The 26,377-nt window shown below is 41.0% G+C and overlaps 2 protein-coding genes across 4 annotated transcripts; one reads left to right on the top strand and one right to left on the bottom strand.

Annotated features, from left to right (window-relative positions):
• Positions 1-9,068: 9,068 nt before the first annotated feature.
• LOC111974044 (rac GTPase-activating protein 1) lies at positions 9,069-16,178 on the top strand. The gene is made up of 17 exons (XM_024001551.2): positions 9,069-9,176; positions 9,292-9,383; positions 9,931-10,133; positions 10,397-10,533; positions 10,613-10,685; positions 10,803-10,856; positions 10,937-11,035; positions 12,178-12,322; positions 12,412-12,596; positions 12,715-12,870; positions 12,958-13,053; positions 13,146-13,344; positions 14,770-14,875; positions 15,136-15,268; positions 15,476-15,602; positions 15,778-15,880; positions 16,027-16,178. Exons 1-17 carry the CDS (start codon positions 9,115-9,117, stop codon positions 16,079-16,081), a joined length of 2,025 nt encoding a protein of 674 aa, XP_023857319.1. The 5' UTR covers positions 9,069-9,114; the 3' UTR covers positions 16,082-16,178.
• Positions 16,179-16,846: 668 nt separating this feature from the next.
• On the bottom strand, positions 16,847-24,477 carry LOC111974052 (mannose-1-phosphate guanylyltransferase regulatory subunit alpha-A). 3 transcript variants are annotated; one of them, XM_024001564.2, is made up of 13 exons: positions 24,352-24,477; positions 23,767-23,864; positions 23,585-23,688; positions 23,299-23,491; positions 23,119-23,178; positions 19,943-20,073; positions 19,748-19,762; positions 18,863-19,003; positions 18,669-18,766; positions 18,544-18,590; positions 18,374-18,466; positions 18,022-18,190; positions 16,847-17,676 (listed from the first exon to the last, which is right to left on the bottom strand). In XM_024001564.2, the coding sequence occupies exons 1-13, from the start codon at positions 24,389-24,391 to the stop codon at positions 17,576-17,578; spliced, it is 1,290 nt and encodes a 429-aa protein (XP_023857332.1). In that variant the 5' UTR covers positions 24,392-24,477; the 3' UTR covers positions 16,847-17,575. The 3 variants fall into 3 exon arrangements, with proteins under 3 accessions (XP_023857332.1, XP_023857350.1, XP_023857340.1); XM_024001582.2 differs by having other exon boundaries at positions 23,767-23,921; positions 24,352-24,438; XM_024001572.2 differs by lacking the exon at positions 19,748-19,762 and having other exon boundaries at positions 24,352-24,476.
• Between the last annotated feature and the right edge of the window lie 1,900 nt (positions 24,478-26,377).

The following is a 26,377-nucleotide window of genomic DNA, read 5'->3' as shown; positions in this document are numbered from 1 at the left end:
ATAAATTTATTTTGTCCCCCTACACCAAACGCGATCACGACACGCAGGTTAAAATATCAAAACAAACTCTGAACCAATTACATTAATTTGGGGACAGGTCGAAAAGCATTAAACATTTATGGACTAGTTAGCTTGCACTTGCTAGCTAATTTGTCCTATTTAGCTAGCTTGCTTTTGCTAGCTAATTTGTCCTGGGAATATATTTTTTTACCTTTATTTAACTAGGCAAGTCAGTTAAGAACAAATTCTTATTTTCAATGACGGCCTAGGAACAGTGGGTTAACTGCCTTGTCAGCTCTGGGATTTGATCTCGAACGCTCTAACCACCTGCCGCCGCCCAGTTGTTATTTTTACCTGAAATGCACAAGGTCCTCTACTCGACAATTAATCCACACATAAAACGGTCATCCGAATCTTTCTAGTCATCTCTCCTCCTTCCAGGCTTTTTCATCTTTGAACTTATATGGTGATTGGCATCTAAACGTTCATAGCATTACCACGACGACCGGCAACACAGTTTGTTTTCAATTACCCACCTGGGTATAACCAATGAGGAGATGATGGCAGTGGGTACCTGCTTCTATAAAACCAATGAGGAGATGGGAGAGGCAGGACTTGCAGCGTGATCTGCGTCAGAAATAGAAAGGACTTCTATTTTAGCCCTTGGCAACGCGACGCTCCTCTGAGCGCGAGCTGTGTGGGTGCAATAATTGAATAACATAGATTTCTACATTTATTTTTCAAAGTCAGGGTAGAACTTCCTACTAACCTTTTAAAAGTTCACGGCCCCAAATTCTTGCCAATCCATTATTCTACCTACTAACTTTGACTACTAATGTGAGGGATGTTTTCCATAATGTATGTTTCATGCATATACAGTTGAAGTTGGAAGTTTACATACACCTTAGCCAAATACATTTAAACTCAGTTTTTCACTATCCTGACATTTAATCCTAGTAAAAATTCCTGTCTTAGGTCAGTTAGGATCACCACTTATTTAGAATGTTGAAATGTACAGAAAGTAAATAGTTAGAGAGAATGATTTATTTCAGCTTTTATTTCTTTCATCATATTCCCAGTGGGTCAGAGGTTTACATACACTCAATTAGTATTTGGTAGCATTGCCTTTAAATTGTTTAACTTGGGTCAAACGTTTTGGTAGCCTTCCACAAGCTTCCCACAATAAGTTGGGTGAATTGGTCCATTCCTCCTGACAGAGCTGGTGTAACCGAGTCAGGTTGTAGGCCTCCTTGCTCACATGCTTTTTCAGTTCTTCCCACACATTTTCAATGGGATTGAGGTCAGGGCTTTCTGATGCCCATCCAATACCTTGACTTTGTTGTCCTTAAGCCATTTTGCCACAACTTTGGAAGTATGCTTGGGGTCATTGTCCATTTGGAAGACCATTTGCGAACAAGCTTTAATTTCCTGACTGATGTCTTGAGATGTTGCTTCAATATATCCACATAATTTTCCTCCCTCATGATGCCATCTATTTTTGTGAAGTGCACCAGTCTCTCCTGCAGCAAAGCACCCCCACAACATGATGCTGCCATGTTTCACAGTTGGGATGCTTTCTTCGGCTTGCAAGCCTCCCCTTTTTCGTCCAAACATAATGATGGTCATTATGGACAAACAGTTATATTTTTGTTTCATCGGACCAGAGGACATTTCTCAAAAATGTATCCCATGTGCAGTTGCAAACCGTAGTCTGGCTTTTTATGGTGGTTTTGAGCAGTGGCTTCTTCCTTGCTGAGCGGCATTTCAGGTTATGTCGATATAGGATCTGTTTTACTGTGGATATAGATACTTTTGTACCTGTTTCCTCCAGCACTCTCACAAGGTCCTTTGCTGTTGTTCGTGTATTGATTTGCACTTTTCGCACCAAAGTACGTTCATCTCTAGGAGACAGAAAGCGTCTCTCCTGAGTGGAATGACGGCTGCGTAGTCCCATGGTGTTTATACTTGCGTACTATTGTTTGTACAGATGAACGTGTTACCTTCAGGCATTTGGAAATTTCTCCCAAGGATGAACCAGACTTTGGAGGTCTCCAATTATTTTTCTGGGTTCTAGGCTGATTTCTTTTGATTTTAGCATGATGTCAAGCAAAGAGGCACTGAGTTTGAAGGATCCTTGAAATACATCCACAGGACACTACAATTGATGAAATTATGTCTATAGCCTATCAGAAGCTTCTAAAGCCATGCCGTATTTTCTAAATTTCCAAGCTGTTTAAAGGCACAGTCAACTTAGTGTATGTAAACTTCTGACCCACTGGAATTGTGAAACAGTGAGTTATAAGTGAAATAATCTAACTTAAACGATTTATGGAAAAATTACTTGTGTCATGAACAAAGAGATGTCCTAACTTACTTGCCAAAATATAGTTTGTTAACAAGAAATTTGTGGAGTGGTTGAAAACAAGTTTGAATGACTCCAACCTAGTGTGTAAACTTCGACTTCAACTGTAGGTTAGAACAAAGTATATCATATTTAGTGTTACCATTTATTGACTACGGAGACAGATAGCAAAGGTGTCTCATGCATTATTTGAAGTAAATAAATATATATTAACCTACTGTCAATGTTTGTAGAGCGAGAAGTGCCTTGTGGGGGGGCACGATCTTACAAAGTTCAGTCCAGAAATTTGATTTTACCATCTACAGTACCAGTCAAAAGTTTGGACACACCTACTCTTTCAAGGTTTTTATTTATTTTTACTATTTTCTACATTGTAGATAATGTGAAGAATTAAAACTATGAAATAACACATATGGAATCATGTAGTAACCAAAAAAGTGTGAAACAAATCAAATATATTTATCTTTGAGATTCTTCAATGTAGCCAACATTTGCCTTGGTGACAGCTTTGCACACTCTTGCATTCTTCAACCAGCTTCATGAGGTAGTCACCTGGAATGCATTTCAATGAACAGGTTACCTTGTTAAAAGTTAATTTGTGGAATTCTTTTACTTCTTAATGCATTTGTGCAACCAGTTGTGTTGTGACAAGGTAGGGGTGGTATACAGAAGATAGCCCTATTTGGTAAAAAACCAAGTACATAGTATAATAAGTGCCCATCAAGCCAATCCAACTTGAGGGAGGTGCTTCAGGAAGCATAGGTTGAAATCTCTTCAGATTACCTCAACAAATTGACAACTAGAATGCCAAATGTCTGCAAGGCTGTAATTGCTCTGTGATTATCGAAAGGGAGAGAACTGTAAAGATTTTTTTAAATACACTGAACAAATTAGAAACGCAACATGTGTGGTCCTATGTTTCATGAGCACCTGTGTAATGATCATGCTGTTTAATCAGCTTCTTGATATGCCACACCTGTCAGGTGGACGGATTATCTTGTCAAAGGAGACAATAAAAGGCCCTTCTAAAATGTGCAGTTTTGCCACACAACACAATGCCACAGATGTCTCCAATTTTGAGGGAGTCTCCAATTGGCATGCTGACTGCAGGAATGTCCACCAGAGCTGTTGCCAGAGAATAGAATGTWAATTTTTCTACCATAAGCCGCCTCCAACGTCATTCTAGAGAATTTGGCCTCACAACCGCAGACCACYTGTAACCATGCCAGCCCAGGACTTCCACATCCAGCTTCTTCACCTGCAGGATTGTCTGAGACCAGCCACCCGGACAGCCGAAGAATCTGTGGGTTTGCACAACCGAATAACTTATGCACAAACTGTCAGAAACTGTCTGACAGTTTTCAACTGTACCCGGGAGATGGCAGACACCGTGTATGGTGTTGTGTGGGCGAGAGGTTTGCTGATGTTAATGTTGTGAACAGGGTGCCCCATGATGGAGGTGGAGTTATGGTATGGGRAGGCATAAGCTACGGACAACGAACACAATTGCATTTTATCGATGGCAATTTGAATGCACCGAGATACCGTGACGAGATKCTGATGCCCATTGTTGTGCCATTCATCCGCCGCCATTACCTCACGTTTCAGCATGATAATGCACAGCCCCATGTTGCAAGGATCTGTACACAATTCCTGGAAGCTGAAAATGTCCCAGTTCTTCCATGGCCTACATACTCAAAATACATGTCACCCATTGAGCATGTTTGGGATGCTCTGGATTTAAATGTACAACAGCGTGTTCCAGTTCCTGCGAATATACAGAAACTTTGCACAGCCATTGAAGCGGAGTGGGACAACATTCCACAGGCCACAGCTAACAGCCTGATCAACTCTATGCGAAGGACATGTGTCTCGCTCCATGAGGCAAATGTTGGTCACARCAGATACTGACTGCTTTTCTGATTCATGCCCCTACCTTTTTTAAAGYTATTTGTGACCAACAGATGCATATCTGTATTCCCAGTCATGTGAAATCCATAGATTAGGACCTAATGAACGTGTTTCAATTGACTGATTTCCTCATATGAACTGTAACTCACTAAAATCTTAGAAATTCTTGCATGTTGCGTTTTATATTTATGTTCAGTGTACATTGAGGAACTAGTGGAATTCTCATTGGATGTGCATTCAGAAAGTATTCAGACCCCTTGACTTTTTCCACATTTTGTTATGTTACAGCCTTATTCTAAAATGTATAAAAGTATTGTTTACCCTCTTCAATCTATACACAATACCCCATAATGACAAAGCAAAATCAGTTTTTTAGAAATGTTTACAAATGTATTAAAAATAAAAAACAGAAATACCTTATTTACATAAGTATTCAGACCCTTTGCTATGAGACTCGAAATTGAGCTCAGGTGCATCCTGTTTCCATTTATCATCCTTGAGATGTTTCTACAACCTGATTGGAGTCCACCTGTAGTAAATTCAACTGATTGGACATGATTTGGAAAGGCACACACTATATAATCTATATAAGGTCCCACAGTTGACAGTGCATGTCAGAGKAAAAACCAAGCCATGAGGTCAAAGGAATTGTCCGTAGAGCTCCGAGACAGGATTGTGTCGAGGCACAGATCTGGGGAAGGGTTCCAAAAWGTTTCTGCAACATTGAAGGTCCCCAAGAACACAGTGGCCTCCATCATTCTTAAATGGAAGCAGTTTGGAACCACCAAGACTCTTCCTAGAGCTGGCTGCCCGGCCAAACTGAGCAATCGGGGGAGAAGGGCCTTGGTCAGGGAGGTACCCAAGAACCCGATGGTCACTCTGACAGAGCTCCAGAGTTCCACTGTGGAGATGGGAGAACCTTCCAGAAGGACAACCATCTCTACAGCACTCCACCAACCAATAAAGGCACATGACATCCCGCTTGGAGTTTGCCAAAAGGCATGTAAAGGACTCAGACCATGAGAAACAAGATTCTCTGGTCTGATGAAACCAAGATTGAACTCTTTAGCCTGAATGCCAAGCGTCACGTCTGYAGGAAACCTGGCACCACCCCGACAGTGAAACATAGTGGTGGCAGCATCATTTTGTGGGGATGTTTTTCAGCGGCAGGGACTGGGAGACTAGTCATGATCGAGGGAAAGATGAACGGAGCAAAGCACAAAGAGATCTTTGATGTAAACCTGCTTCAGAGCACTCAGGACCTCAGATGGGGTCGAAGGTTCACCTTCCAACTGGACAATGACCCTAAGCACACAGCCAAGACAATGTAGGAGTGGATTCAGAACAAGTCTCTGAATGTCCTTGAGTGGCCCAGCCAGAGCCCGGACTTGAACCCGATCAAGCATCTCTGGAGAGACCTGAAAATATGATTATTTATGAATACCTTTGAATCGAGGTCTACTTGCGGCCGCAACTGGACTAGATTGTGAAAGACTCTTAGAGGAATGCAATTGCTTGGCAGCCGCAAGGGAGATGAGCACAATATCGTTCGCGAACTGCATTAGCCCCCCCTATATGATTAGTTCTCCAGTTTGAGTGCTAAGCAGAAGCAGGTTGTGTATGTTTTGGTTCTACAAAGCTGTGTCCATCGATAACATTCAATAATCAATTAATTGCATTCATTATTGCACCATGCAATCATTTATCAGTACTAAACATGCCCTTTTCTTCTCTATGCTGCCTGCATGCATGATCAAATTTTCTGCGTGCACATGATAGACAGTTGGAGCTGCTGAGCCGGAGGAGCATGTATTAATCCTCCTGTATAAATCATTACTGCAAGTCAAATGAATGACTAAAATTAATGAGTCACTCTGAAAAACAGATCATGACTCTCAAGTAAGTAAAAAGAGTTGTTCAAAAAGAACACATCATTCACAAACTGCACATCATTAAGGCACGTAAATTGTAGGGGGGATGGGGGCCATGACCCCCCCCCCCCAGTATTAGAAACAGGTAAATTTGACCCCCCTTAACATCCTACCATGATTCGTTTGATTGATTGGAGAGAGAAAAAATCCCCACTGTAAAATGCCAGGAAGCTACTGGAAATATGTGGCATCGCACCGCAGTGACTCAGTTCCTCATTTTATGATTGTATCCCCCCACAGACAAATACACTTTTAGTTGCGCAGCAATGCGCACATGGCAGTAGGCCCATAGGCTTCGTACAAATGTTCCAAAATGCAATTAGCGGGAACACGCTGTTCTAAAAAGTGCACTGCACATGCAGGCGGTTTCATGTGACAGAGAGGAAAATATCAATTTAAAATTTAGAAAGAGGGGAGATCCAAAGATGCAACATACCACACTGCATTGCTGGCTTGCCTCCCACTGATGGCTTGTCTTTGAAGCTAAGCAGGGTTGGTCCTGGTCTGTCCCTGGATGGGAGATCAGAAGCTGCTGGAAGTGTTGTTGGAGGGCTGGTAGGAGGCACTCTTTCCTCTGGTCAAAAAATATATATCCCAGGGCAGTAACTGGGGACATTGCCCTGTATAAGGTGCTGTCTTTCGGATGAGACATTAAACGGGTGTCCTGACTCTTTGTGGTCACTATGATCCTATGGCACTTATTGTAAAAGTAGGGGTGTTAACCTCCGGTGTCCTGGCTAAATTCCCAATCTGGCCCTCATACCATCATGGCCACCTAATCATCCCCAGCTTCCAATTGGCTTATTCATCTCTCCCCTGTAACTATTCCCCAGGTTGTTGCTGTAAATGAGAATGTGTTCTCAGTCAACTTACCTGGTAAAATAAGGGTAAAATAAAAAAACAACTGGCATGGGTTGTTAATATGACTAGGATTGTGTCTTTGGCTGCTGGACAATGAAAAAAAGTTTATTTGAAATCCAACAGAACATGAGAGAAATGTTGGTTTCAATGGCAAAAAGGTTTGATTTTGCAACTAGGTCTGATTTTGCATAGGCTACTTTAAAACAAGTTAAGACATGACTCATAAAATTGCATAACACCTCCAGGTTTTAAACAATTAAGTTTATGATTAAATAGTTTCAAAATGCTGACTGCTTCTGCTCAGATTGCAAGGTGGGTGATGTGTACAYGCCTTTCTCCCCACTCTTGTGACCATTTGATCTGAACAAACTGTTCCTRGAGTATGTCAACAAAATCAAGCCTTTAGACGTTAATGTTAATATAATCCTACATTATATTTGTCAAACATGACTGGCGTTTAGCCTAAATTTATGTAATTAAAAGTTTGGCTACATTTTCTGGTGCCTCCCTCATATCAGCATCAATGTGTACATATATCCTAGGCTACACTTTGAAATGTAGGCTAATTATTTATGTACAGGTAGGCCTAACTGACAAAATAAAGGGAACACCAATATAGTGTCATAATAGGGCATTGGGCCACAACGAGCAGCCAGAACAGCTTCAATTTGCCTTGACATAGATTCTACAAGTGTCCGTATCTCTATTGGAGGGATTGCAACACCATTCTTCCATGAGAAATTCCATAATTTGGTGTTTTGTTGATGGTGGTTGTCTCAGGCGCTGCTACAGAATCTCCAATAAGTGTTCATTTGGGTTGAGATCTGGTGACTGAGACGCACGCACGCACGCCCGCCCGCATGCTCGCCCTTTAAACCCCCTATGCTCCTTTGAGACCCCTGAGCTCTCTTCTTTTGCCATGGTAGACAAAATAATGGTAACCTGGCATTTTTATATCCTACATGTACAAAACCCTAAGCATTATGGGATGTTAATTGCTTAATTAACTCAGGAACCACACTTGTGTGGAAGTACCTGCTTTCAATATACTTTGTATACCTCATTTACGCAKGTGTTCCCTTTATTTTGTAAGTTACCTATACATTTATGCTAAATAGACTTGAATATTATTCCAATGTTGGCCTTTTTAGAGGTGAATTTCTGGCTTAGAATTTCTGGACAGCCCCGTTTATTTATTTCAGTAGTACTCTTATTAGCCTTTAAAATCACTGTGAATGACCTACTGTAGGTCCTACGGTAGACATATGTTGGCATATCAAACAAAAATAAATGAAGTATTTTATTTTGGGAAGGTTAAAATTGCACTTTGGGATGGTGATAAAAATGGTGATTGGGGTATATTGACGAAATTATCAGGACATTTTTGGATGTATTTTGCCTTCAAATTCTACAGAAACAGCTATTTAAAACAACAAATCTCACGGGGCACGCTCCAAACCCCCCTGGAGGTGTTTTTGACACTGGAACCCATTGACCCTGACCCCCCAATATCCAAAACAAAGTTATGCCCTTGACATCACTAGTCTAATGGGGGGAATGAACGGTAGCTAACTGGGCTAGACAGGAGACTCGWTATTCATCGTTGCCTCCTATGCCCAGACAGACCTACTGATTCAGCACCYACAGTTTTTGTAAATGTTTGTGATGTTACTAGCGTGTAGGCTAAAATGTTAACATCAAATAATATTGTTAAGAAGTTACATTATATTGCCGACCMGTAGGCCAGGCATACTAAACACCACAGCTGTTTGTGGACAGGCAACGGGATCGCGCTGGGTGGTCACGTCCACACATCCAGCAGCAGGTGCGKGCGCTTTGTAATTAGAATGTTCTATGTTTAGGTGTGTATTCTTATTTTAGTCCTCAAATTTTAATGTGATATTATATCCCCATTTGTTGTAATGTATTATTTATTGGCTAGTGATTTTGAAACTAGTGATACGTATCGATTATTGATTGATTTATTAATTTAAATTCATGAAATAGCCTACCTGTTTAGGTGCATTTTGGATTATCCCAGTGTTTGGTATGGGCTTTTATTTGGCTCCCCGAAAGCATGTTCAATTGACACCCTGCGTCCTACCTGAAAGGTAAGGAGGAGCTGTAGTGTAGGCCTATTGATAGTTTTCGATTTTTATGCCATTGCGCTATGCGTCTCTGAATTTAGTCTCAATGTATTTAGATGCAAACTATTCTATCCATCAGTATAATGGGCGAAGCCTTTATCAGGGAACTTCTCTCTCTGTGCCTTCAACGGATTGCTGTGGAGGAAAATGCAATGAACAACACTGAACTTGGTAAGAATGCAATCTGAATAGCCGTTGTGAACTTGTTGCAGAATGCAGGTTTTTGTTTCTGGCTCTACACTATACATTTTGGTTTTGGCCAGAGTGTCTGTTTCACAGAATTAGAAGTCCTCTCTGCAATACCATATTCCTGTTCAGATGTTAACATTCCATGGGTTTACCTGGGACTTAAATAAGTGAATGTCCAGTCAAATCCATTTTTGTGTGTACATGCTATTTTGCTTTTTTTCAGCTCGGGAAGTGTTACGGCTCCTAAAATGTGAACAGACAATGTTGAATGGTACACTACAGTATAGTCTCAGACATGTGACTTGAGAARATTTTCAAGGTGTATTCCACTAGAAGACATGTTCATGTGTGATTTGTAGTGGGATGTTATGYCCAGACTTGGCATGTACTCATTTCTTGTTATGGTATATCCTTTTTGTTCTGGCGTTATATATATATATACACACACGGAACAGGCAATTCTTGCTGCCTATGGTGTTCAAATTGGTATCTGACCCAAGCCTCATCACTTGTCTTCTCTTTCCGCCAGAGTTTATTGAGGTAGTGAATAACTATGATGCCACAAGGAAGAAATGGCTACATACAGAGCTGGAGTTGAAGAGGCACAAGGCGCTACTGTTGAAGTCCGACATAGCCCAGGCTGCCCTGGAGGTCAAACTAAAACACTGTCGCAACCAGGTCGATGTGGAGATTAAGAAGCGCTATAAGGCTGAGGCAGACTTTCAGTACCTGGTATGGCTCCTTTTAACCTCGTTGCACTGTCCTATTGGAACTCATGATTTACACTGTTAGAAGTCCATGACTTTCACAATGTCATGGCCGGTGTCCTATTCATGGAAAATGTAGTAGCACCATTATARCTCGCGTGAAACTTGTGAACTTGTCAGTGATGCACTTCGACGTTCATAAATAAATGCATGGGTTGATTTGTAAAGTGTGTATGAAGACGGGGCATGTTCTCCTTTAACGGTCTGTCATATTGTATTCCTACACAGCAGCGGCAGATGCAACTGATGTGTGACATACTGGTCCACGACAGCAAGTCCAATGCGTGTCTGAATGARGAGCAGAGATCTCTGCTGGCCAACTTCAACCACAGGGGAGCCAACGTCACCCAGCACAAGAGCAAACGGTATCACACGTATAGCCATTACTTTTTAGATTACTTCATATTTTATTTTTTATTTTGTTTCTTCTACTTTCTCTTTTAGATTATCTGTCATCGATGAGTCTTCATTCCTGTCTCACTCTGATATTAGTTATGATAGAACTGATGATGACATGGTAGGTGTTTTTTGTTGGTATTTATGACTGAACATCCWCATAATTAAATGTCAAAGCTGGATGTGGCTTGTCCATGTGTCACCTTTTGCCGTGAACATTTTGTTTCAATATGAACAGGACCTGGATGTGACAGCTGTGAAACCACTTAAGTCGAGAGCAAGGGAAAAAAGGGTAAGTGTGGACSTCTTGAGGTTGAAGCTGTGATTACYATGGTGCTTTGACCCATYTTCTGCACTCTTGGGCATMACCAGCGCTCCTCCATGGGACCGACTGTAGGTGCGCACGCAGGGAAGAGGGGAAGAGTAGGTGGCCGATCAGACGATCTCCTTGAAAGAAGACCAATMGAAAAGGTACGCAAAGGCTAAATATGAGTGATTTGACCAAACATTCTTTTCATAAACATAACGCTGCAACATTGAGGTTCGTGGATTTGTTAACTTTCATAATAAGAAAAATTCACTGGGGTTTCGGTTTCAACCACAAAAAATGGACTCTGAATTGTTCATGTTGCAAATTGATGCTTATTCCTTTGTTTAAAAATGGATGCCCTCTGGTTTTACACAATCATCTGCTAAAATGTATTTGGCTTCACAATGCAATGGCAGTCTAGTTTTCGGGAAAGTTATTTGAATCAGCTGGAGTGGAACTAATGCCTTTTCACCGGGGAGATGGTGACTTGGTTCAGCCAGTCTATCTTAAGCCCTAAGCACAAAAATATGAAAAGGTTTTTTAGTTCAAACGTATACATTCATTTTATCAGCAGGTCATTAGAGCTTGTGTCTTTTTGAAAATAAATCATTGAACATTTTGTGGGATAGAAAGAACCTTGCTGGATTAACAGAGAATTGTTAATTTGCACCCATGATGGTTTAGAATAGAGTTAAAACATTAGCAGTTCCTGGTTAGACGTGTATTCTGCYGAATCATCTGTGTTCCTGGCCATTGGGTCCCTGGACCTACCCACTCGGCAAAAYCTGGCTGAATCAATGTTGTTTCCATGTCATTTCAACCAGATATCTGTGACTGAATCCACATGGAAAACTGCTTGGATTTGAAATGGTCAACGCAATTTCATATTTTTAACTTAAATCCAATGACATGGTGACATTTGTTTGTTGCATTCGCGTTAGTTGARAACTCGGTCAACTAGGCGTTGAACTGACGTCTGTGCCCAGTGGGTTGTCACTTGCTATTAGGTGGCTCATTCGTCAGTCTCCAGGSCCTCTGCTCGGTGTCATCCTTTCAGTGCACAGGTGGAAATGTCACCCTATTTCCTATAGTGTACTARTTCAGTATGTAAGAAATAGTGCCATTTGGGATGCAGTCTTTGTCTACCTTGGTCACATTCCTTCTTCCACATGCGCTGTAGAGACCACTTCACTCTGAGGGAACAAACAATTCAGCACTGACTAGCTCCGTTAGCATGGAAAGTTCAGGTTAGTTAATGAAATACGAATCGTGACAATGGCAAGTGTTTCGCACTCTTATTCAGGAAGTTGAGACTACGATTGTGACCGCGTCCGTCACAACCCCAGAGAGCGGAGGTCAAATTCACATGGTGATCGACATCACCCAGGAAACACCTGAGAAACCACCCAGGACTTACCTGAAGGAGCACCAGATTTCATCTGTTGGCGGTAAGGGAGATGTACTCCACGGTCGCTGTGGTTCAAGCGATGTTTCCCAATTCCCATTCAATGAAATTGTCAACATTTCTGTTCTTCAGAGCAAACGTCCGTGTGGACTCCCAATGATGAAACCGCTGTTGATCATGAAACTACCGTGGAGCCTGAAACTACCATGGAGCCTGACACCATGACAGAAATGGAGTCCACCACAGAGCCTAGATTTAACCAGGTGTTCACTCCCACTGTTAGCAAAACTTTGAGACACTACTTCCTGTCTAAAACGGTAAGAACTGTTTCATGGATTCCCGTCTCATGTTACACAACATATGGACTCTTGAATAGGAATTGTTAGTACTATTTAGAATGTGAATGCAACTTCTAACCATCTGGGCCCTTTTCAGGTGATTCGTCCAGAAACGTGTGTTCCATGTGGGAAGAGGATCCGGTTTGGGAAGATGGCTGTGAAGTGCAGGGACTGCCGTGTGGTAGCMCATCCCGAATGTAAACCGAAGTGCCTGGAAAGCTGCTCTGCCTCATGTGGAGCTCATGGATCTGAGGTACCTCAACTCAATATTCCCTAAGGTTCCAACCTTGCTTTGTTCTGTTTGAGATATATATATATTTTTCTTTACATTCACTTGCAGGACACGTTAGAGAGCTTTGCCCCACCTACCCAGCCTAGGATCCCTCAGATTATTGTTCAGTGCGTGAATGAAATTGAGAAAAGAGGATTAGAGGAGGTATGTTCTCAATATGGAATACTTTCCATTCAGATGTTTTATATTTGCCTAGTTATCAACATAAGTTTGACTTCCTCCTCCCTCTGTTGCAGAAAGGCATCTACCGTGTTCCTGGGGGTGAGCGTATGGTGAAGGCGCTGAGGGAGAGATATATTAATGGGAAAAGGCCGCTCATGCTCAGTAGAGTGGGTGAGATCCACGTTGTCTGTGGACTTCTCAAGGACTTCCTGAGGAAACTGAAGGAGCCTCTCATCACCTTCAGGCTGCATAGAACCTTCATGGAGGCCTGTGGTATGTGTTCCCACACACTGTTCCAAATGGCACACGGGCCCTGGTCAACAGTAGTACAGCAGTGCACTATATATAGGGTGCCATTTGGGACTCCTCCACTGTCACTAAGATGTCACACCACCAAATGGAAAGGACACTTGGCCTGCGTCTACAGACAGACAAATTCAGATTTTTTTTCACAAATTTTGACCAATCGGATAAGCTCTGAAAAAGAGTTGATGTGAAGCGCTGACATGATTGGTCAAAAGACCAGTTAGTGGAAAAAATATCAGAATTGGGTTGCCTGTCTAAACGCAGCCATAGTTTTTCAAGTGGAGGGTATACAATAGTCAACCTCTCTTGCGGTGGTCTTAATTGCCTGTTGAGCAGCTGTGATTACAATTGTATTGGATTATTAACACCGAAGKGCACTAGGTTATAACCACTGTGCAGAACCAATACAGTAGTAGTCTGTCCACAAGATTTTTTTCAGACTACATAAATGGTACCGCAGAGCTGTCATGATACAATGGGATGCATTAGTTCCGGTGCTTTGTATAAATCATGATTTTTGCAGGTGTTGGCATCTTTCAAATTTCAGAAGGGACATTTTGACCCATAGACTCCCACCCCCCCCGTAACTTGAAAAGAGAGAAGGTGGAACTCTTCATTCCATGTTTTCTCTTCTCTTAACACGTATGGACCCAGAACTTAAAAGCAGGATCTGAGTGTTGAACTCAGACTTTGTGATTTGGCTTCTGGTTTTAAGCCGCACTAGAGTATCTGATCTATGTAATCTACATAAATGGAATGCATTTGGCAGTAACTCATGGATGGACTTTTAATGATCTCAATATCGCCTTGGAAAGCTTTAGGTATAAAGTGCTGGAGACATGGAATGCGTTTACTTAAGCTCATCCATTTAGGGCAGATGGTTATTTCGTTGTAATTCCCGACAAACTCCCTGATGACTGTAAAAACAATCAACGCTCAATATTTCTCCCAGCCCAGTTTGTCTACTTTCAGCATATTCACTTCAATCTTGTATATGATCTTGAGTGAAGGGTAAGTGGTAATTTGCACCGTGCCGGGAATTATCCAATCTAAATCAGTCTTTCTCGCTGCCTCTTAGAAAAGCCGATTTGACTTTAGGACATAGCACCTCTCTTTTGTCAATTGCGTTGACGTCTGAGGGAGCTGAGGGTTGCTTTGTCTAACTTCCTTGGCAGCCAATAATAGATATATGCTAATGCTACAGAGAACTATAATTTCTACACTCTCCAGAGGCCTTCTCGGTCATAATGAAGTGAGCGAATCAACTGAAAGATTACAATCTGCTGAGTGAGTATAGATTTGAGGTGTACTGTATCTCTCAGCATTGTTACGATGTTCTCTATGCTATGGTGTCCCAAGGGCCTTCGCTGATGGGATGTGTATCAATTACAGAGATTCCAGATGATGACAACAGCGCAGCAATAATGTACCGGGCCATAGGGGATCTACCTAAGCCCAACKGAGACACACTGGCTTTCCTCATGCTTCATCTGCAGAGGTAACGCCTATGGGTGATGGGATACCTCTGGCTTTAGTGATTGGTTTCTCGCCATGATCGGGCACTGATTTGTGACGTTGAACCATTTTCTCTACTTGCAGTCCCATAAATGTCGAGTTCCATAACGTGTCACGATAATTGTAGTTAAGCAAAATTGGACCACTCAGGTGCATTTTATTGCATGAGTAAACAGGAAGTCTATATTCAATGAGGTTGTCTTAATAAAAAATACTGCACACTGCCTTCCCCTCTCACTGTAGAGTCATGCAGAGCCCCCTCTGTCAGATGGACAAGAACAATTTGTCCAGAGTGTTTGGACCAACCATTGTTGGACATGGAATGGCAGAGCCCTCCCCAATGACCATTATGAGGGACACAAACATTCAGCCAATGGTGGGCACTGTCTTATGCATGAATGTAATGCAATTGAGTCACTATTCCAGCATTTAGCAGTGTTCCTGAAGTGCCACAGTATTTCCAATGATTRGGTGCTGAAACACTTGCACTGTCAATGTCACCCATAGAGATGGTAATACAATTTGAATTCGGCGTGATGCCTCTGTATTTGTGAAAACGGTTTGTTGATTTAATCTCTCTCAGGTCATAGGCAGAATGCTGTCGTTCCCTGCTGAGTACTGGAAACGCCTCATCATGGTGGCGAGGGACCAAGTTATATCATCAGTTGTCGACGCCAACATCAATAGCGAGAGCCATAGTACAGACAGAGGTAAACGCACAACTTGTCAGCAACACTAAGCTGCTGTGCTGTTACATTTTTCCATCAATGGTGACTCAACAGCCCTCACCCAAATGTCACGGGAGTTACTTGTGTACATGATGCTGGACTATGACAAATGCTAAATCATCATGGTGCCTCTAACATGCATCTCCCYTCTCTTCAGATCGTCTGTTTAAACCGCTGACTTCCCCAGAGCTGAGTAAATACCCCAAGACTCCAACCAGTGGTTCCCTGAAGGGCAGAATGAAGAATGCCTTCAACAATACGTAAGACCACTTTTGATTTTTTTCTTAAATTAAAACATTTTTGTAATTTGCTCAAGTAGTTTTGTGGATGGTATGACAATGATTTGCTAGCTCTTATTGTTACAAGAACCAATCTTGTCACTTGTGGTGGGTTTTGTTTTTTGCAGTAACAGGGCAAAGACTGACCCGGGCAAAAATAAGTTCTTCACATCCCCCAACTGATATCATTGGCTTCCAGACTTTAAGTTGGATTAGTTCTGTGGCATAGACTGTTGGTATATTCATGAGTAACTAAAGCACTTCACATTTGGCTATCTTTTCAGTGTAAAAATGTTTCGTATCATAACATGGAGTATAAGGGTTAGAACGGTGTACATTTTAGGAACCACACTAATGCATGAGAAACTTTAAATAAACTACGTTATGAAACTGTTGTAATACTGTTTCTAAATGGAGAGATCTGTGAAATGAGACTTCTGCATGAACGTGACAATCAACACCTTTTCTCCTATACTTGGCACAGACTGTTGCAATTTAGTTACAAATMGTGGTTTTGTATTTTTTAAACCAGGAACGCTTGATTTGAAGCAAATTGGGCATGCAGCAACAATTTTATACTGGGTAATAATTTCCCKTTTGATTGTCACATGTACAAAATCAAAGGCAACTCATTAAAGTAAATCTCTCCTACAGCCCCAAATCTTTAGGTTCCCTGCCATGTTCAAATTGAAGGCAAACATTTCTTGATTGCAATTGGTACATTCATTTTTGGACAAACACTAGCCTCAAGGTTAAACTGTTTATCTCATGGTTGGTCAGTCCTTGCATCCCTAGCGTTGTCTATTTGAAGTGGTACAGTTCAACAGCCCCATCCCTCGGCTATTTACCAAAACAGGCAGGGTTGCCACTTTGTTATTTCGAACTGCTGCTTGCCCCTTTTAACCAAAATAAACATGAGTAATTTCTTTCAAAGAAMAATGTAAACGCTTGCAATTAATGGTCATGTTTTAATCAAAGCACATGTAAAAAGGCCCCCAAATTACCCCTCACAATTAAACAACAAACCAATTCCTTTCATTTTGCAATCAGCTGCAGACTTTCACATTTCTTTTTTCAAGATTACATTTCAGTAWCTAGGTTGGCACCAACAAATGGTAAGTAATGCTAGCAAACCCTATGCCAAAATAACCATTGTTTTAATTTCTTACATGGTAGAGCTAATCATAGGGATAGTGCAGAAATGTGAAACTAGAATCCTTAGTTGCTACATCCATTTGACTTAATTGTGTGAACACACCCATTTTGATTCTTGAAGATTAACTTATGCATGTGCTTAGTTCAACTGTTGTACCCCATCAGAACCCAAAATAAAAGCTTGTTTTACTCCAATGTTTAAACACTGTCTAGCCTCAACATGGTTGCATCCATAGCTCTGAAATTGAGTGGTTACATTTCTCCAGGCTCATTCCTCAGCTTTTTACCGAAACACAGGCGGGTGTTAGGTTACGGGATGACATTCATGGTGAGGTAAATAACCAACCCACTATCATCCTCCAAACCATCTCATAACATCCGTTAATTCATAAAGGCTAAAACCTACAATCTTTCCAAACACCTAGTGTCATCTTATATACAATAACCCAGAGGCAGTGACATTGTTCTTCAAGCTACAATCCTTACTTTGACACTAAATGAACACAGAACGCAGCAAATTATCTACAGTATAATTTGGTTTTTGAAGCTCCTGTTGAGGTCTTTGTGTGGCAGAACAATTGAGTTGAGTATGATCACCTCAGATGGGATAGTCACATTACAACCTGGGGGGAAAAAAGAGCAATATTAAAACCTTGTCAACTGGAAATCAGCCAATCCTGTCGTACACACTAAATATTGAAAAAGCGTGGACGACAAACAGAATGGTGCAGTTTGAGGCCATGTGGCAGAAAGTGATGAGTGGGTCTGGGCAGGTGACGTATGTCGTTTAACTTTTGTATACAATTATTTCACATGATCTAAACACGTATCCAATATCTTTTTCACTAACGTTGGACTGTGCTAGCTCTTGTAGTCCTGTCCAGCACGGTTTCAGAAACTATGGTGTATGRGTAACCAAGCCAGCACAGCTCAACTCAGTGTTAAATGTAAAAGTATTTGAAACTTACCAAGAATGGTGATTGATGGTGTGAGTTTTCCATCTCTGAAGAGTGTTTCACTGTCTATTTTTGCATAGGGGTCATTTGGATTTGGGTCACTGGGAGTTCCTTCAACTCTGGCCCACTTGCCAATAGTGCTGTCCCACCCCACTATACAGTTCAACACACAACTGTGATCCTAAAAAGAACCATATGACAATGGAATTGGGTCACTCAATTATCAATCCTACTTTAAAACACGTGGACATGATCATAGCTCACATTTTTATATTTATCATGGGAAGAGCCAGTTAAGCATTAATTTTTCTCCTGGGGAACTGGCAAATTTAAACAATGACTTTTGCCACTGGTAACTGCTTGCCTGTAGGGTAGCCCCGTGGAGGATGATGGACTCTCTCACACGCACCCCAGCCCCGATGGTCACTCCTGTGCCTATGGAGACGTTGGGACCTAACTATAGAAAAAACATTATTAGGAAAATGTTTTTGTTGTCTTGTGCTGTGTAAGTAATACCGAGGAAGAAGCACTTACCACCGCCGTAGTGTCAATGTTGGCTGTTGGGTGAATGTAAACATTTCCTGGGACACAAAACCAAATCACTGGTGTGTAAACAAACCAGAAACTGCAAAGCTAACAAAAGTACTGGATTAGTTTACCAGTTATTCTAGGCCCTCCATCCTCAGTTGTAGCCAGTCTTTCAGGATGTGTTTTATGGTACTGGTTAAGGTACAACCGACTGGCGTATATTGCAGACCTGTTAACAAAAATGAGTCGAAGGAGATTCATGACAGTACACTACGTCTTCAGGTTTCACTGACTACAGTTTCACAGATGGAGACGACTTACTCACCCTGCAGATTTGATCTGGCTCCAGAAGGCAGGTGTTTTGTAGACATAGAGCTTGCCCAGCCCAGCRAGGGCTGTGAAAATGTCCTGTTCTAACCGAATGGCCTCAGCCCGATGCCAGCCGTTGCCATTGGTCTGCTCATCTCTGAGGAAGAGATCAATGTATGAGACAATTCTGTAGTACATTTTTGAAAGGCAACAAGACAGTTTGAAGGGCTGTAAACAAAAGTGAGTAGGATTCACCAAGTGCTTAAGGATACATGGAGTGTTAAGTTGACAACCACAGTAGTATTKAAATGGATTGTGACAGGAACATTTATTTGACAGAAGAATCAGAGGCAACATGTRTGACTTGAGTAATGGTACACATACTCAAAGAATCTTAATATACAAATATCACAACCCCTTTGAATGTGTCCAAATGTTATTGAAATGATTGTACATGTGATTAATAACCAATTGTATAAATCTATGCCAACTTATATTGAAAAGTGATGATGTGCTTGTTTTGTCAAACTTTCCAATGTAGAGTATAGATAATCATTSTACATCTAAATCGRTGTGAAATATTTTCAATAACCAAAAATATTGTGTTTGAAGCTGGTGTACAAAAGACTTAAACACAGGAGGCATAGAAATAGTGCACATAGAACATCTACCGCTTCTTAGACTTGCTTTSCATGAGGATGACAGATCTATAACTCATAATTCTGTGAATTGTCAGGTCGCCCAAAAAGTGCTATATTGCAGCTTTAAGAACTGTATCACCCCATGTGCTGGTATTGACTCCATGAAGAAACACACTTTCTAGATACATATTTTTGTGTGATGTATTTTACTAATGCCCAGCTCTACAACCACACTGTGCAGCCTAGCTGTACCGACTTACCCCTCATATGGATATCTGGTGATGGGAAACGGAATGATGGCAGGAAAGGGGAAAGGGAAAATAAAGACATGAGGACAACCAAGGATAGGAATTGATCAAATGCACATGCACCACTCCCACGCATAGAAATCCTAGGATCTTAATAGGATCTCTATGCTCCCGCGATAGGGTCCCCGAGGGATCCCTCCCACTCACAACAGCATGTCCTGCTGGTTCTTCTGGAAGACTGCCCCAATGTGTTGGAAGATCTCTGGGGTAAACAGGTAGATTCCACAGTTGATGATGTCACTAACAAAAGTGCTAGGCTTCTCCACATAATGTAAAACCTGAAATAAGAGCAGGAGATTACTTTCTGAATCAAGTAAGAACTGTCAAATGTTCGTATAAGAACAGGAGATTACTTTCTGAATCAAGTAAGAACTGTCAAATGTTTGTAGAAAAGCATGTAAAAGCACCAACATGAAGTGGATGGCAAGTAATCTAGCAGTTAAGAGCGTTGGGCCAGTAACCAAAAGGTTGCTGGTTGAAATCCCCGAGCCAWCTAGAGGAAAAATCTGTCGATGTGCCCTTGACACGTAACCCTAATTGTTCTGGATAAGTATGTCTGCTAAATGACAAAAATGTCAAATAAAAGGTAAGTCTTCTTCAGAAAAAATGGAGGCAGACATTTTTCAACCATTTTCCATCCTAAAAATTACAAATAAGCAAAGGCTTTGAWTTTAGGTCAAATAGATGGATAAGGGGTCATAGAAAACATCTAGGAGAAAAAGTCTGAAGGTATTTACATCAAAACACAATCATGAAGTAAAGACCCCTGCCAACTAATATCAACACGTTTAGTTTTGTTAGAATTTGCTCTGCCTTCTGTAAGTTTAAGAAACATTGACTTAAAATTCCGTTACCAAAAACCCATATCTTTAAGATATTTTCACATTTCTCTCCCTAATGAAAGTTCAGAAGGTAGACCTATCAATTAATTAGTGTTTGTAATGATATCAATTTTGTTTATGAATTATTACGTGATTAACTCAATTACGTTACCAAACCAGTAACAGAATTTCTGGAGAGAGCAAGAGGACAAGTACATTAGAGTGTCTAGTTTAAGAAACAGACGCCTCACAAGTCCTCAACTGGCAGCTTCATTAAATAGTACCCGCAAAACACTAATCTCAACATCAACAGTGAAGAGGCYACTCCGGGATGCTGGCCTTCTAGAGTTCCTCTGTCTGTGATCTTTTGCCCATCTTTTCTTTTTATTGGCCAGTCTGAGATATGTCTTTTTCTTTGCAACTCTGATTAGAAGTCCAGCATCCCGGAGTCGCCGCGTCACTGTTGACGTTTTGCGGGTACTATTTAATGAAGCTGCCAGTTGAGGACTTGTGAGGCGTCTGTTTCTCAAACTAGACACTCTAATGTACTACTCCCACTCCTTTTTATTCTGGTTAGAGACAGTTTGCGCTGTTCTGTGAAGGGAGTTGTACGAGATCTTCAGTTTCTTGGCATTTTCTCGCATGGAATAGCCTTCATTTCTCAGAACAAGAATAGACTGATGAGTTTCAGGAGAAAGTTATTTTGTTTCTGGCCAGTGAGCCTGTAATCGAACCCACAAATGCTGATGCTCCAGATACTCAACTAGTCTAAAGGCCAGTTTTATTGCTTCTTAAATCAGAACAACAGTTTTCAGCTGTGCTAACATAATTGCAAAAGGGTTTTCTAATGATCAATTAGCCTTTTAAAATGATAAACTTGGATTAGCTAACACAACGTGCCATTGGAACGCAGGAGTGATGGTTGCTGATAATGGGCCTATAGTCTGTACGCCTTTGTATATATTCCATAAAAATACTTTTTTTTAAATTTATTTTTTATCTGCCGTTTCCAGCTACAATAGTCATTTACAACATTAACAATGTCTACACTGTATTTATGATCAATTTGATGTTATTTTAATGGGAAAAATAAATACATTCTAAGTGACCCCAAACTTTTGAACGGTAGTGTGTATATAAATAAAAATTAATAACAGAATTTCTGCAATTGAATTGGCTACAATGGGAAATCATAGTAGTCACAGACCAGTTGGGTTCACAAGTTGGGACAGCCCAGTACAGTAAAGAAAAGTATAGTAGAGTTCAGTACAATACACAGTAGAGCACACTAATGTACTGTATTTTAAAGTACTCTACTGAACTACAGTGTACAAAACATTAGGAACACCCTCCTAATATTGAGTTGCACCCCCGTTTGCCCTCAGAACAGCCTCAAGTCATCGGGGCATGAACTCTACAAGGTGTCGAAAGTGTTCAACAGGGATGCTGGCTCATGTTAACTAATGCTTCCCACAGTTGTGTCAAGCTGGCTGGATGTCCTTTGGGTGGTGGACCATTCTTGATACACACAGGAAACTGTTGAGCGTGAACAACCTAGCAGCGTTGCAGTTCTTGACACACACAAAACGATGCGCCTGGCACCTACTACCATACCCCGTTCAAAGGCACTTAATATTTTGTCTTGGCCATTCACCCTCCATTTACCCTCCATTCACCCTCCATTTACCCTCCGAATGCCACACATACACGATCAATTGTCTCAAGGCTTAAAAGTCCTTCAACATGTCTTCTCCCCTTCATCTACACTTATTGAAGTGTATTTAACAAGTGACATCAATAAGGGATCATAGCTTTCACCCGGTCAGTCTAATGTTCCTAATATTTTGTTCATCAGTGTATATTTTACTGAACTGTACTGAATTCTACTGTGTTGTACTTTGATGTCCAAACTTGTGAAACATAGATGTCTATAATTGGTTCAGATTTCGCCAGTTTGAAGGCAGAGCTCATTAAAAGAATAACCAGTGTGTTGAATAATACCCAAATATGCTAAGGGGATATTGCCTATTTAAACCTTTGTATACCTATTTAGGATACATCACCATGACGAGAATGACATTCATATCCTTAATTATGCATTTCTGTGTAGTAAAGATCAAGGACCCATGATAAAATTCTGTTACCGGGTGTAAATCCACTTCACTTACTGTAGTTCAATAACAAAATAGATTTTTTTCAAAGTCAACGTATCATGTCATAGCTGACACCCCATTCTTTATGCAGACTTTGTTGAATCTAAATTTGGAGCAGATGTGAGTTTTGAAGACATGGCAATTTTACAGAAATTCCGTTACCTAACTTTGCATCTGCAAAATGTCCAGTGTAAATTGTTAAAAGTAGTCCTTGTGCATAGAGTTGTATGGTTTGTTAAACTTTGAAATCAATGGTTTTTGTTTGGCATACATAAAGTGAAAGATTGAGTCTCAGCGCAAATTCTGTTACTGTGGAATTGCCCATGACTAAAATGTGCTGCATCATCACCTCATTTGTTTGCTGGTTTTCCACAATACAGCCATAATTCATGGACTGCTTTCTGTTTGCCTGCAAAACAAATGAAAGTCAAAGGAATTATACCCCAATGTCCCCATCAAACATACTCCCAACAGTTCATTGGCCAACTTTCCCTGTATTGGGCCATAGAAATCATGGATGTCTCCTCACAGTTGTCCCCAGGATGACGAAACTGCTTGGCTCTCCGTGTTCTTTCTGGAAGTTGAGCATCTCTYGTAGAGGAAACTCAGAGCACACGTCAGCATTCATGATGAAGAATGCCTCTGGGCCACCAGATAGAATCTGATCTCTGAAGTGGTAGATTCCACCCCCAGTGCCCAAAGCAGCATACTCCTGCAAATACCTACAGAGGTTCAACAAGTTTATCAATGATCCATCCATTCTGAATGTGTTCTATGTTATTTTTAGGACATTTCTGTAATATCCTCTTGTTTACCTGATTGAGATTTTGAATTCCTGCTGTGCGCTACAAATGAATCTGGTAAGTTCTTCATTTGGCTGGTAAAAGCCAATAAGCAAAATCTCCTTCATATTTGGCACCTARGGGGAAAATTAAAAACATCTTTCTTTCTACCAATGAAGATGTAGAAATTGATCATTTTATCAGTGCTAACTGACCTTGGCACATGCTTCAATGTGATGCTGTAGCATGGGCACACCAGCAACTGGAAACAAGGGTTTTGGGACCTCAAATGACAACGGTCGAAACCGTGTCCCTGTATGACAATGAAAGTCACCTGCTCAGTTGATCACATAACATTTTCAGAAGTTACCTTAGGAAAAGGAAAAACGTATTATTCCATTCTAGATTCTGATGTAGTAAAAAGCACTCCAACCTATTATATTCTACGGAGTTGAACGCACCCACCTCGTTCAATTAATGCCAATGCAAGTACTGGTAGTTAGCACAGAATGTTTATGCCAGGCTATCAACTATCTTGATGGTAAGCTGTCAGCCCATGTAATCGTTTGTTTGCTTGCTTTTTCGACAAAATGCTTATTGCTAGAATGTTTAGATAGGCAAACTGCACCTGAGGTTTTCCATGATCACTCCACGTCATTCATTACAACTAGCTAGCTAAACTTAGCCCTTTAGAGCAAGGCTGGCTAGCTAGCTAACGTTAGCAAGATACATGGCTATATAGCAGTACTGGAGAATGAACATGTAGGCATTTGTAAAATAGTGATGTATTTAACACGTACCTTTCTGCGGGCCTCCAATGAGAATCACAGCCTTCAGCATTTTGAATGTGTAGGTAGCTGTCTAACCTGGATCAAATATGCTCTTCCTGAGTTGTTTGTTATGCTCAATACGTCACCGCGTAAAACTGAGGATTATGGGAATTTGAGTTATTTTGTGTGTCAGAAAGAGAACCTTATACCTCAGTCATAGAACAATAAGCCAGATATTTCAACGGATGTATAAATGTGAAGCATCCGGTTGTCGTTTCCACTTCCTACCAAATGGGAGAAGATGGAGAGGGGTGGATTTTGGCCGACATTCTGCTAATTTTCTAACCATGAAGCTTTTGATCTCCATACCTGCAACAAACAGAGAGGAATCCGTTTTTGTAGACTTTACCCTTCGTCAAAGGTTCCCAAAATTGTGTTGTTCAGGAGCACTTCAAAGAGCAGGTATTCCCCAACGGAAATATGCAAATAATTGCCAGAACGAGCCCATTGGTTCTCTCTAGCTTCTGCTTGGCTCTGCCCACTGTGAGTCATTTGCTACTATTCAAAACGGCAGGTGCTGCTCTATCTTGCATTAGTTATAAAAAATATTTGCCCCAGTGGCGTGAATTAATCGGGATGAATGGGTTGTGACTGGATAGAGTACAGCTACGACCGGAAGTGACTTTTCGTAGCAGGTTAACAGAAAATGTTAGGTAACCCTAACCCATTTTCTAACCTTAGCCTAATTATCCTAAACTGCTACGTTATTTATTCTAACCCGCTGCGTAAGACATCCATGTTCACGGTTTTCCCTCCAAATTGTGTTACTTTGAAAACAATGCTAGTGAAAATGTATTGTTCACAGGTGGTGGGTTTTTGAGCTACTTCTAAATTGCACTGCATGGCATTTCTATGGCATTTCTATATAAAAAAATTTTTTTTTTAAATAAATAAAAAATCTTTATTTTCTACATTGTAGAATAATAGTGAAGACATTAAAACTATGAAATAACACATATGGAATCATGTAGTAACCAAAAAAGTGTTAAACAATTCTAAATATATTTTATATTCTTCAAAGTAGCCACCCTTTGCCTTGATGACAGCTTTGCACACTCTTGGCCTTCTCTCAACCAGCTTCATGAGGGARGCTTTTCCAACATTCTTGAAGGAGTTCCCKCATATGCTGAGCATTTGTTGGCTGCTTTTCCTTCACTCTGCAGCCCAACTCATCCCAAACCATCTCAATTGGGTTGAGGTTGAGTGATTGTGGAGGCCAGGTCATCTGATGCAGCACTCCATCATTATCCTTCTTGGTCGAATAGCATTTACACAGCCTGGGGGTGTTTTGGGTCATTGTCCTGGTGAAAAACAAATGATAGTCCCACTAAGTGCAAACCAGATGGAATGGCGTAACGCTGCAGAATGCTGTGGTAGCCATAATGGTTAAGTTTACCTTGAATTGTAAATAAATCACAGACAATGCCACCAGCAAAGCACCCCCACACCATCACACCTCCTCCTCCATGCTTCAGTTCACCTACTCTGCGTCTCACAAAGACACAGCGGTTGGAACCAAAAACCTCACATTTGGACTCAACAGACCAAAGGACAGATTTCCACCGGTCTAATGTCATTGCTCGTGTTTCTTGGCCCAAGCAAGTCACTTCTTATTATTGGTGTCCTTTAGTAGTGGTTTCTTTGCAGAAGTTCGACCATGAATTGCTGCAAAGTCTCCTCTGAACAGCTGATGTTGAGATGTGTCTGTTACAATGAACTCTGAAGCATTTATTTTGGCTGCAATTTATGAGGCTGGTAACTCTAATGAACTTATCATCTACAGCAGAGGTAACTCTGGGTCTTCCTTTCCTGTGGCGGTCCTCATGAGAGCCAGTTTCATCATAGCGTTTGATGATCTTTGCGACTGCACTTGAAGAATGTTTCAACGTTCTTAAAATTTTACCCACCTTAAAGTAATGTACTGTCGTTTCTCTTTGCTTATTTGAGCTGTTCTTGCCATAATATGGACTTGGTCTTTTACCAAATAGGGCTATCT

This window comes from Salvelinus sp. IW2-2015, linkage group LG2, assembly GCF_002910315.2.
Source record: "Salvelinus sp. IW2-2015 linkage group LG2, ASM291031v2, whole genome shotgun sequence".
In the NCBI taxonomy this organism is placed as follows: Eukaryota; Metazoa; Chordata; class Actinopteri; order Salmoniformes; family Salmonidae; genus Salvelinus; species Salvelinus sp. IW2-2015.
Note: the sequence above shows the minus strand (reverse complement) of the source record. Positions and strands in the feature narration are given on the sequence as shown.